The 12168-nt window shown below is 45.0% G+C and overlaps 1 protein-coding gene across 13 annotated transcripts in view; it reads right to left on the reverse strand.

Annotated features, from left to right (window-relative positions):
• Nucleotides 1–12168, reverse strand: part of LOC122555467 (phosphorylase b kinase regulatory subunit alpha, liver isoform-like) — a 143471-nt gene that overhangs the window by 58200 nt on the left and 73103 nt on the right. For 11 of the 13 annotated variants that reach the window (XM_087993152.1, XM_087993149.1, XM_087993151.1 and 8 more), the window contains exons 20-23: nucleotides 10715–10825; nucleotides 10437–10616; nucleotides 8275–8363; nucleotides 4698–4846 (exon numbers count right to left, since the gene is read on the reverse strand). In XM_087993152.1, the coding sequence (XP_087849278.1) occupies nucleotides 4698–4846; nucleotides 8275–8363; nucleotides 10437–10616; nucleotides 10715–10825 (529 nt within the window). The remainder of the gene's footprint in view (nucleotides 1–4697; nucleotides 4847–8274; nucleotides 8364–10436; nucleotides 10617–10714; nucleotides 10826–12168) is intronic. The other 2 variants (XM_087993156.1, XM_087993160.1) reach the window with 1 other exon arrangement.

The raw sequence follows: 12168 nt of genomic DNA on the forward strand, positions 1-12168 counted from the left end.
AAACCAGTCCAGGTTTCCCCACAAGTTTCCGCAATGCCGCTACTTCTCCCTGCTCCCTACAGACAGCCTGGGATGGAGAGGGATATCCACCAGCCTGTGGGATAGCACACACGCACGCAGACACACGTGCATGTATACACACGCGCACGCAGACACACGTGCATGCATACACACGTACGTGCATACATACACACGCGCAGACACACTTAAGTGCATACACACACACACACGCATGCATACACACACACACGCATGCATACACACACAGACACACACACACCTGCCATCCAACTGGTCCAGGGTGGGGGGCGGGGACACTGTTGGATTGGACAATTACATGGATAGGAAAGGATTAGAAGGATATGGGCCAAGTGCAGGGAAATGGGGTTTGCATGGATGGACATTTTGGACGGCATGCCCCAGCTATAGGACTCTATGACTCGATGCTTACCTGCCCACTGCCACCATCTTAGTGAGCAGCTCAGTTTCACAGCCAGCTCCAGCAGGAAGCTGCTCTTGCAGAAACAATTTCCAACAATTTCCATTGCTGGGATTGGAAGATTTTAACTATAAGGAGAGGCTGGATATTCTGGGGCTGTTTTCTCTGGAGCATATGAAACTGAGGGGTGACCTTATAGAGGTTTATAAAATCATGAGGAGCATAGATAAGACAAATAGTCAAGGTCTTTCCCCAGGATAAGGGAGTCCAAAACTAGAGGGCATAGGTTTAAGGTGAGAGGGGAAAGAATTAAAAAGGGACCTAAGGGACAACTTTTTCAGACAATGGTGCGCGTATGGAATGAGCTGCCAGAGGAAGTGGTGTAGGCTGGTACAATTGCAACATTTAAAAGGCATTTGGATGGGTATATGAATAGGAAGGGTTTGGAGGGATATGGGCCGGGTGCTGGCAGGTGGGACTAGATTGGGTTGGGATATTTGATTGGCATGGATGAATTGAACTGAAGGGTCTGCTTCTGAGCTGTACAACTCTATAACCACGAGGCAAGTGGAGACGGGATTAATCCGTGCTGAGAACTGCATAAAGAATTCCATGCAAATCCCAGCTCAGCCGGAGATTAACCGCAGGATCTGCTTCACTTGGCACAGAGAAACCTGGACCCAGCTCGATCCATCAATAAACCAACACAGAATTGATTGCACAGTTAATTCTCCTTCACTTATACCTCAACTATTAGACAACAGAGAATATTTCCAGTCTGTACCCAACTGGAGGGAAAGCAGGATGATTGTAATTTTTGTTTTAAGAAGCACATGCAGCATCCCTGAGCTTAGCTTTTTAATCTGATCTTCGCATCTGACCATCTCGGATAGAATAGGAAGAGAATAGTGCAAAATGAAACTGGCTTCAAGTACGTCAATGTTATGGTGACACGGCCAATAATGTTCAAAAGCTTCATCAGATAATCACTGGCATTTAATGTTCGTAGTGAGGAACTTAAAGCTGAAACATTCCCTGGATTGATGCCAGTGGATGACTGGGATTTGTGTAACTGCGGAGTGAGGTGGGGGAAGGTCCTCGGCTCACGTTGTTAACATTTCCTTGCACCACTATCAACAAGTATTAGGTTTCACTAGAGAGATTGTTTATTTAAGGCCCGTGGCATTTGTAGGAATCTGAAATAGCTGAAATTTTAGATTTCAAAAAGAACACAAATGATACAATTACAGCATTTAAAAGGCTGGGTATATGGGTATATGGATAGGAAGGGTTTGGAGGGATATGGGCCAAGTGCTGGTGAATGGGACTAGATTAGGTTAGGGTATCTGGTCGGCATGGAAGCGTTGGACCGAATGGTCTGTTTCCATGTTGTACATCTCCGTGACTCTAAGAGGTAGGATCAGAATTAGGCCATTCAGCCCATCAGATCTTCTCTGCCATTCAATTAGATCACGTTTGATCTGAGAATTCTCAACTCCACTTTCCTGCGTATCCCTCCTTGAGTCTTGACTTTATTTAATGAATCAGCCTCACATTCACTACCCCCTGACTGAAGAAGTTCCTCCTCATCATGGTTTTGAGGGGCGGTCCCTTATTCTGAGATGACGCCCTCTGATCCAAGACTGTCCCACAAGGGGAAGCAAACTCTCCACAGCTCCCCCTGTCAAGCCTCCTGAGAATCGTGTGCACTCCAATAAGGTCATCTCTCATTCTTCTCACCTCTAATGAGCACAGGCCCAACCTACTCAACCTCTCCTCATAAGTCAGTCGCTCCAGACTCAGTGAACCTTCTCTGGGCAGCTTCCAATGCTATTTTCTTTTCTCATCCTTCAATAAGGGGACCAAAACTGTTCACAGTATGCCAGCTGTGGTCAGACTAGTGCCTCAAGCAGTTTTAGCAAAACCTCCACATTGTTCTGCTCTATTCCCCTTGAAATTAGGTCCATTCACATTCCCTATCACCTGCTGGATGTCAATGCGACATTTTCATGCCACATGGACTCCCAAATCCCTCTGTTCCGTAGCTCTCTTCAGTTATCTCCATTTAAATAATACTCAGCTCCTCCATACATCCTGCTGAAGTGCATGACCTCACACTTCCCCATATTATATCCCACCTGCCAAGTTTTTACCCACTGACTGATTCTGTCTACATCCCTCTGCAAACACCGAGTCTATTCTCACCACTTTGCCTTCCCACCTATTATTGTGTCATCTGCAAGTTTTGCTAGATTGCATCCACTTTCCTCAACCAAGTCATTAATAAGTCCTGGAAGTAATTGTGGTCCCAGCACTGATCCCTGGGGCACTCCACTAGATACAGGCTGCCACCCGGAAAACGCTCCCCTCATTCGAACTCTCTCTTTCCTATTGGTTAGCCAATATCGATAAGCATTATCAGAAAAACTCCCCTCAGTAACATGGAAGCTTAATGAGTAGCCTAACGTATGGGGTACCTTCATTTTTTTTTAGATTTCCTACAGTGTGGAAACAGGCCCTTCGGCCCAACAAGTCCACACCGACCCTCTGAAGAGCAACCCACCCACACCCATTCCCCTACATTTACCCCTTCACCTAAAACTACGGGAAATTTAGCATGGTAAATTCACCTAACCTGCACATTTTTGGACTCTGGGAGGAAACCGGAGCACCGGAGGAAACCCACGCAGACATGGGGAGAATGTGCAAACTCCACACAGACAGTTGCCTGAGGCGGGAATTGAACCCAGGTCCCTGGAGCTGTGAGACAGCACATGAAATGCATACAGTCCTCAGTAAACTCAGTAAAGATCCTTAGACAGCACCTTCCAAACCCATGACCACTTCCATCTAAGAGGATAAAGGCAGCAGATACATGGGAACACCACATGGTAAGTTCCCCTCCAAGCCACTCGCCATCCTGACTTGGAAATACATCACCATTAAGGGCAACACAGTGGCTCAGTGGTTAGCACTGTTGCCTCACAGTTCCAGGGAGCTGGGTTCAATTCCATCCTCGGGTGACCACCTGTGTGGAGTTTGCATATTCTCCCCGTGTCTGTGTAGGTTTCCTTCGGGTGCTCCGCTTTCCTCCCACAGATGTGCAAGTTAGGTGGATTGATCTTGCTAAATTGCCCACAGTGTTCAGGGATGTGCAGGCTAGGTGGATTAGCCATGGGAAATGCAGGGTTACAGGGAATTGGCCTGGGTAGGATGCTCTTTGGAAGGTTGGTGTGGACTCAATGGGCCCAAATGGCCTGTCCCCACACTGTCAGGATTCTATGAATCTATGTAAACAAATAGATAATAATGCAATACACACCAAGCCTGCTCAACAGGAAAGGGACATTTAAGTGACTGCTGGACAGGCACATGGAGAGCAGTGAGTTGAGGGGTGCGTAGGTTAAGTTACTATATTTTACATTAGGATTAAGCCTCGGCACAACATCGTGGGCCAAAGGGCCTGTTCTGTGCTGGACTTTTCTATGTTCTATGTATAAAAATCACCAAAGGGTCAAAAAGCTGATAGTAACAGCTCCAAAAATAGAATAGGAACCGAGAACTTGCAAGTGATACCAGAATCATCATGAAGTAGGTTTACAGTTCGATTCGGTGAAAGAAACATGGCGGCCCCTTGAAAACCGAGAATGGTGGCACAGTCCGTGGAAGTGATGGACATGCTGAATATTTCCAAAATGACTATCATTCTCACTTTGATCAATCACAGTGTTAAGGACATTATGCACAGGGAATCTCATGCCGCAGTTAATGATGGCATTCAAAGCTGGGAAGAACTTTCATCCTGAAAGGTTCCTGGCTCCAGATTTCCCCACAAGTGGATCATCTCTTGCAGGGTCCCACCCTCCTCGATGAAGATCTCAATCCCAGGCACATCCTGATTGGAAAGGTTAAGCCGGGATCATTCCGTGCCAGGTCAGTGAATGAGGTGGTAGCTGCCAGGAGTCACCTGGGCATGTTAAATTATCAGATCACTGCAGCCTAATCGCTTTTGACCATCTGCGGTGGTCACCAAGAGTGCAAGGTGCAGCCCAATAGCTCCTTAAGTGGCATTTCTTATGGGGAAAACCCATGGGATGGGCTTATCTTTCAACTAAAGGGAAGGAAGCATTGGCTTCAATTCTTCTCTGGCGTTTAACCCTTCAAGATCCCGAAAGGAGGTTTCTTAGTGAAATGGAAACAAAGTGCACAGATAAAACACGAAGCCTTGCAGATGGAAATGTATCCGAGTGCCACTTACTTAATGACATACAGAATGTAAAGGATATCCGCCTGATCTTGCAGTGTGAGGCACTCCTTCAGCTGTTCCACAAGTGAAGCAATGTCCACCTCACCACGAGCATCCTTGGGCAAACTCAGATCCACCTGATGGTCCGACTTGGTCGAAAACTAAAATAGAAGCAATGCAATTGTTCCCTCACTTGTTTGTTCATTTATTTATATCAAGCATAATACTGAATGACAACAACATTCAGAGTCTATGTGCCCAAGTGCACCACTCTGCTTCATAAGTGTTGTATTTTTGTCACATTTTGAACCAGATGCCTTGCCATTATAAACCTTTCTGTCTAAAGTTAGAGGTCAGAGGCTCGGAATATTGCAATGAGTAGCTCCCCTCCTGACTCCCCAGAGCCGGCCCAGCATCTACAAGGCACAAGTCAGGAGTGTGATGGAATACTCTCCACTTGCCTGGATGGATGCAGCCCCAACAACACTCCAGGAGCTTGACTCTATCCGGGACAAAGCCTGTTTGGAACCACCTCCACTCGTTCCAGCACGGATGCTCAGTAGCAGCAGTGTGTACTAACTACAAGACGCAATGCAGAAATCCATAAAAGATCCTTAGAAAGCACCTTCCAAACCCATGACCACTTCTATCTAGAAGGATAAGGGCAGCAGATACATGGGAGGACTACTCCCTGCAAGTTCCCCTCCAAGCCCCTCACCATCCTGATATGTAAATATATCACCGATCCTTCACTGTAACTGGGTCAAAATCCCGCCCTAACAATACAGCCTCTCCATCATAAATAAAAGCAAATACTGCAGATGCTGGAATCTGAAACCAAAAGGGAAAATGCTGGAAAAGCTTTGACAAAGGATCAGTTAGACTCGAAACGTCAGCTCTTTTCTCTCCTTGCAGATGCTGACAGATCTGCTGAGATTTTCCAGCATTTTTTCTTTTAGTTTCAGCCTCTCCACTGCTCATTGGGAAACCGACATCCTGCTCGGAAGAAGTTAAAAATTACCTGACCCAGCTTACTGAGCAAACTATGATTGGACACACTCTGGGAAGCAGCAATTCACATGAACTGGCTTTAATATCTCTGGATTACCAAAGCTATCAAACCGAGAACTTATCACCTGTCCTTAATAGAGCTCTTAAGGATAGTGGAATCAAGGGTTATGGGGATAAGGCAGGAACAGGATACTGATTGAGGATGATCAGCCATAGGGCAGAATGGCCTACTCCTGCACCTATTGTCTATTAATTTCCTGAATGCTTGTGTATGTGGAAAGAGTAATGAAGCAATTGCTGTATGTTTCAAATGGTTCGTTAATTAGCCCTAACTCTGACTTCGGTTTAAATTTTTTGTTGTAAGTTTATTTCAAAAATCAGAATGCAAAAAGCAGTGTTTGGGGAACAGGAGTGAAACAGGAAAAGAATAAATCAAACAATACCTCCCTGTCTCAGGCTCAAGATGGGAAATGTAGATTCAAATTTAAATTCACCCCATTCCTCCTTTTGTCTGTGATGAAAGCAAATGGCAGAGGGATGTAAACCAAAGTAAATATCACAGCTTAGCCCAGGGAGGTGGTCTGCTGAGGGTCCATCATGTGAGTGAGTGAGCGAGAGAGAGTGTGAGAGAGACTGAGACTGAGAGTGAGAGTGAGAGAGAGAGTGTACAAGAGAGAGAAGTGTGGATTGGGTGCTCTGGTTTCCTCCCACAGTCCAAAGGTGTGCAGGTCTTGTGGATTAACCAAGCTAAATGTGAGGTTACATAGTTGGGAAGGCATGGGTCTGCCTCAATGCAGACACAATGGGCTGAATGGCCTTGATCTGCGCTGTAAGGATTCTTACAGAGAGAGAGAGAGAGAAGCAGACAGATTTTTGATGATAATAAGAGTGTTAAATGCAATCAAGAGGAGACAGGCACATGAAATTGAGACCACATTTAGTGACCAGATCAGTCACGATGTTGAATAGTGAAGCATGCTGGAGGGGCTGAACCACCTATGCCCGCTCCAAATTCATACATACTGTGCCAAAGGAGACTAATCAGCCCATCCGCTTGTGCTAGATCTTTGAAAGAATCACCTTCCTTGCTGTACTGTTGCTACTTTGTCCCTAACTCTTACAGCCCTTATGCTCGAGCACGTGTCTCACTTCCATCCCCTTGTCCAATTGATCTTTCCTGATCCTAACAACTGAACATTTCTCCTTATTCCTGCCTCCCCTACTTAATGTTTGTGGTCAGTGATTGGAATCAATGGTTACTGAGCGACGGACTCCCTCCTTCTCTGCACAATCAGAGTTTCAGATCATCCTCAACGTCTCCATCAGCCCACTTCTGTCGTGAGAACACTTCCAAAGTTTCCAACCTGTCTTCATGACTGCAGTCTCTCAGTGCTGGTTATCATCCTGGCAAACCTCCTCTGTACCCCTTCTGGGGCCTTCAGATCTTTTCACAGGACGCAGGGAGCAGAACTCAATCAGGGCTGAAATGGTGCCAATGGGGTGGGCTCCATATGAACCAGTTTCTCAGAGTAAAAGGTGAACAGAAAGACAGCAAAGAGGGGAGAAGAGATCTCAAAAAAACAAGATGAACTAGAAGGAGTAGAGAATGGATTCTCCTAAGTGCGAATAGTGTTTATATAAAATAGTTTAGTAAAAAAAAACAGTATTCACTAAAAAAAACTTTACCCAGAGAACGGTGAGAATATGGAACTCAGTCCCATAGGGAGTGGCGGAGGGAAACAATGGAGAACGTTCAAGGATAAATTAGACATGTACATGAGGGAGATGGGAATACAGGATTTCAGAGATGAATTCAGATGAGGAAGAATGGGATATGGCTTGACTGGAGCTTAAAGACCAGCATGGACTGGTTGGGCAGAATGGCCTGTTCCGATAACTTGTGGAAGTCAAGATTTGTTGACTGCAAAATTAAAAAAGAGCACACCCTCAAACTCGCAGTGAGCCTGAGAGATTAGTTTATCGTCTTGTTCAGGTTGGGCCCTGTAGAGCACGAGAAAATAATTTCTACCAGAAATGTCACCTCATTCTCCCCCAACAGGTTGAAGCTTTCAAAAATGGAACTGAATAAATCTTTTACTGAAAAACACAGACACACACAATATTGCAGAAACTCAGCAGGTCTGGCAGCACCTGTGGAGACAGAAACCGAGTTAACCTTTCGAGTCCAGTGACCTTTGTTCAGATGAATCTGTTCTTCTCTCCACAGATGCTGCCAGACCTGCTGAGTTTCTCCAGCATCCTCTGCATTTGTTTTAGATCTCCAGCAGTGGCAGGATTTCATTTTTATTGAAATCTTTTGTTGGGTTGGAGCTAGAAAGCAGCTTAACTAAACTAATTGGGAAACTTGTTCAGACAGAAGTATAGATCTGATGGGCCAAATGACATTTTCTACACATTCCCATTTTATCTGGTGTAGGTGATAGCAAATATTAGGTAATGTACTGCTATACTACTCAAGGAAAACCATCCTGCACAGCTTGAACAGTTCTTTAGTCGTGACCCTATTTCAATAGGTTTGTTTAAAATGTCAATACAATGAGTCACATTAAACACTAACCTTCCCTGGCTGCAGCCTTGGGACTTTCAATAAGTTTGCAGTTTTCTGTTGAGGAATTGGAACTTTAATGGGCAGGTACAAGGAAACATCTGTGAAAAAAAAATCAAAGGAGACACATAGGATTCAGCAGTCGTGGACAATGTTAATGTGTACAAAGGTCTGAGTTGTTTCAGTATTGGGTATTACTACACTCAGAAAGACAGGAAGGGATTTCCCTTACATTAGACAATTAAGCCACTTACAATGCATGTGTGCACGTGATGTGTATGTGTGAACGTTTATTTGTGCCTGGGAGTGTGCGTGTACAGTTGTGGGAGAAAGTATGTGCGTGGTGTGTGTGTTTGTGTGAGCACGCACATGTGTGGGTGCGACAGAGAGGGCGTGTGTGTGATTGTGGGAAAGTGTATGTCTTTGGGAGAGCACAGGCGTGGGACAATGTGTGTGTGTATGAAAGTGTGTCTGTGCGCTTATGCATGACAGAACGTGGGTGTGTGTGTTTGTGGGAAGGTGTGTGTGGGAGAGAGCGTGTGTGTGTGGGGAAGAGTGCGCACGTGTGGTAGCACACCCATGTGTGGAAGCATGTCTGTGCGTGTGAGAGGGAATGTTTGTGTTGTGGAAGACTGTGTATGTGAGAGAATATATGTGTGTGTGTGCGTGCATTTGTGAGTGCATGCATGTATGCAAGTATTTGTGAATTTGTGAGAGAGTGTATGTGCAAGTGTGAATATATGTTAGTTTGTGTATGTGTCTGTGTGCTCATTCCACAAGCAAGAGATTTCCACCTCAAGCTAATCTGTTTAATTTGGTAGTGATTCCTGTGTTTAATGGAGAGTCTGCAACCAGGGCACAGTTAGAGAGTTCTGAGAGGAAATCTTTGTTGTCAGCAAGTGGAATGTCAGAGGAATTTTAACCCATCTGCAAACCTTTGGATACCAGCTCAGATAGTTAATCTTTCCATATCTGACAAATATCTGGCTAGGAGTTTTTTTTTGTCAAATGTGTGTACAGGAAAATGGGAGCTAGAATGTTTGGCTTAGATTATATGTAGCTGAAAATGTGTTGCTGGAAAAGCGCAGCAGGTCAGGCAGCATCCAAGGAACAGGAGAATCGACGTTTCAGGCATAAGCCCTTCTTTCCTCATTCCTGAAGAAGGGCTTGTGCCCGAAACGTCGATTCTCCTGTTCCTTGGATGCTGCCTGACCTGCTGCGCTTTTCCAGCAACACATTTTCAGCTCTGATCTCCAGCATCTGCAGCCCTCACTTTCTCTCTTAGATTATAAGTAACCAAATTTTGAATACCTTGAAGGTAACAGAGAGATCTGGGTGTTCAGGTCCACTATACCCTGAAGGTGGCAACGCAGTTCAGTAAAGTGGTCAAGAAGGCATACGGCATGCTTTCCTTCATCAGACGGGGTATTGAGTATGACAGTTGTATAGGACTTTGGTTCAGCCACATTTGGAATACTGTGTACAGTTCTGGTCGCCACATTACCAAAAGGATGTGGATGCTTTGGAGAGGGTGCAGAGGAGGTTCACTAAGATGTTGCCTGGTATGGAGGGTGCTAGGTATGAGGACAGGTTGAGAGGATTAGGATTATTTTCATTAGAAAGACGAAGGTTGAGGGGGGGACCTAATTGAGGCCTACAAAATTATGAGAGGTTTAGACAGGGTGGATAGCAAGAAGCTTTGTCCCAGAGTGGGGGACTCAATTACTAGGGGTCACGAGTTCAAAGTGAGAGGGAAAAGTTTAGGGGAGATGTACCTGGAAAGTTCTTCACACAGAGAGTTGTGGGTGCCTGGAATGCATTGCCAGCGGAGGTGGTAGAGGTGGGCACGATACCGTCACTTAAGAAGTACCTAGACAGATACATGAATGGCCAGGGAGGGAAGGGACACAGACCCCTGGGAAATAGGCAGCAGGTTTAGGTAGAGGGTCTGGATCAGCACAGACTTGGAGGGGCGAAGAGCCTGTTCCTGTGCTGTAATGTTCTTTGTAACCATTTAAGGTAGAGCAATAGTATCATGATTTTACAGTGGAACCTCATTGCTTCTCCATAAATCGCTGGGTTTTCAGGTTTGAACAGAATAATACCACTCAGTATTAAGAGCATAAAGGTAAATAAATTGTATCACTCTCAATCAGAACAAGCAAGCTGATTACTTGGTAACTCCAGTCCCTTCGTTTTGGCCACCATCGATATTATGTCCCTGGTAGTGTGAGCAGCCTCAAACACGTGATGCATGCCTGGACTTATCGATGTCGGAGGCAATCGCTTCGACATGGGTGTTGTGCTTTGGAGCAGATGATTTATATATTTCACAAGCTCATCTTCACTATCACCTGTGGACGTGAAAAAATAAACAGTAGACAGCACAAGTCCAGACCCATTATTTGGATTGTTTAATAGAAGACAAAGCAGCCAGATACTCGTAAATCACCTTTCGACGATTTCACAAAAACTCTCTCTCTCGGCAGATTCTCGACGTCAAACCTCTCCACAAGATGTCTTTCCTGACATTCGTCCCAAGACTTGTTCCTGGGCTGATTTCCTAAAATGTACACAGCAGCAGCAAGATGTCTAAAATAACTGCTGAAAGGACTTCAAAGAGATTCTACAGGTACATTAAGGACAAAAGAGTAACTAGGGAGAGGGACCCCTTTTGTTAAGAAGGATTATGGTGTGTTGGCTTACATTAGCAGGGGGTTGAGTTTAAGAACCGCAAGGTTATGCAGCAGCTCTATAAAGCTCTGGTTAGGCCATACTTGAAATATTGTATTCAGTTCTGGTCGCCTCATTATAGGAAAGATGTGGAAGCTTTAGACAGAGGAGATTTACCAGGATGCTGCCTGGACTGGAGGGCATGTCTTATGAAGAAAGCTTGAGTGAGCTAGGGCTTTTCTCATTGGAGCCAGGAAGGATGAGAGGTGAGACTTTATAGAGCTGTACAAGATGTTGAGAGGCATAGATAGAGTGGATAGCCAGGGCGGAAATGACTATCAACAGGGGCATGATTTTAAAGTGACTGGAGGGAGGTTTTAGGGAGATGTCAGAGCAGTGGGTACGTGGAATGCACTGCCAGCAGTGGTAGTAGAGTCAGAGACATTAGGGACATTTGAGCTTCTCTTGGATAGGCACATGGAAGTTAGTACAATGAAGGCTATGTAAGTTAGCCTGATCTTAAAGTAGGATAAAAGGCCGGCATAACATTGAAGGCCGAACATCAATACTGTGCTGTATAAGATAATGTTCTATAAGATAATGTCCCAAATCCTATACTCAATGCTCTGACCAATGAAGGCAAGTGTGCCAAAAACCATCTTCATTATCCTGTTCTGTGACACCACTTTCAAGGAACTATGTACCTGCACTCCTAGGACACACTGTTCAACAACATTCCCCAGGGCCGTGCCAATAACTGTATGTTCTGCCCTGATCTGCCTTACCAAAATTCAACCCCTCATATTTCTCTGCATTAAATTCCATTCCTGGCCCAACTGATCAAAATCCTATTTTACTCTTAAATAACCTTCTTCACTATCCAATATACCACCAATTTTGGTGTTATCTGAAAACTTACTAGCTATGTCTCCAATATTCTCATCCAAATTGTTTAGGTAAATGACAAAAAATAGCAGACCCAGCACCGATCCTTGTAGCACATCACTGGTCACAGGCCTCTAGTCCTAAAACCAGCTCTCTACTACCACCATCTTCTTCTGCCATCAATTGAATAGCTCTCCCTGGAACCCATATGATCTAACCTTACTAACCAGTCTACCATGCGGAACCTTGTTGAATGCTTTGCTAGAGTCCATGTAGGTAACATCCACCAGTCTGCCTTCATCTACCTTCCTGGTCACCTCTTCAAAAAATTCAATCAATTTGTGACAC

The sequence above is a fragment of the Chiloscyllium plagiosum genome, unplaced genomic scaffold (assembly GCF_037043375.1).
Source record: "Chiloscyllium plagiosum isolate Xiang-an unplaced genomic scaffold, Cpla_swu_hap1 HiC_scaffold_12, whole genome shotgun sequence".
NCBI lineage: Eukaryota > Metazoa > Chordata > Chondrichthyes > Orectolobiformes > Hemiscylliidae > Chiloscyllium > Chiloscyllium plagiosum.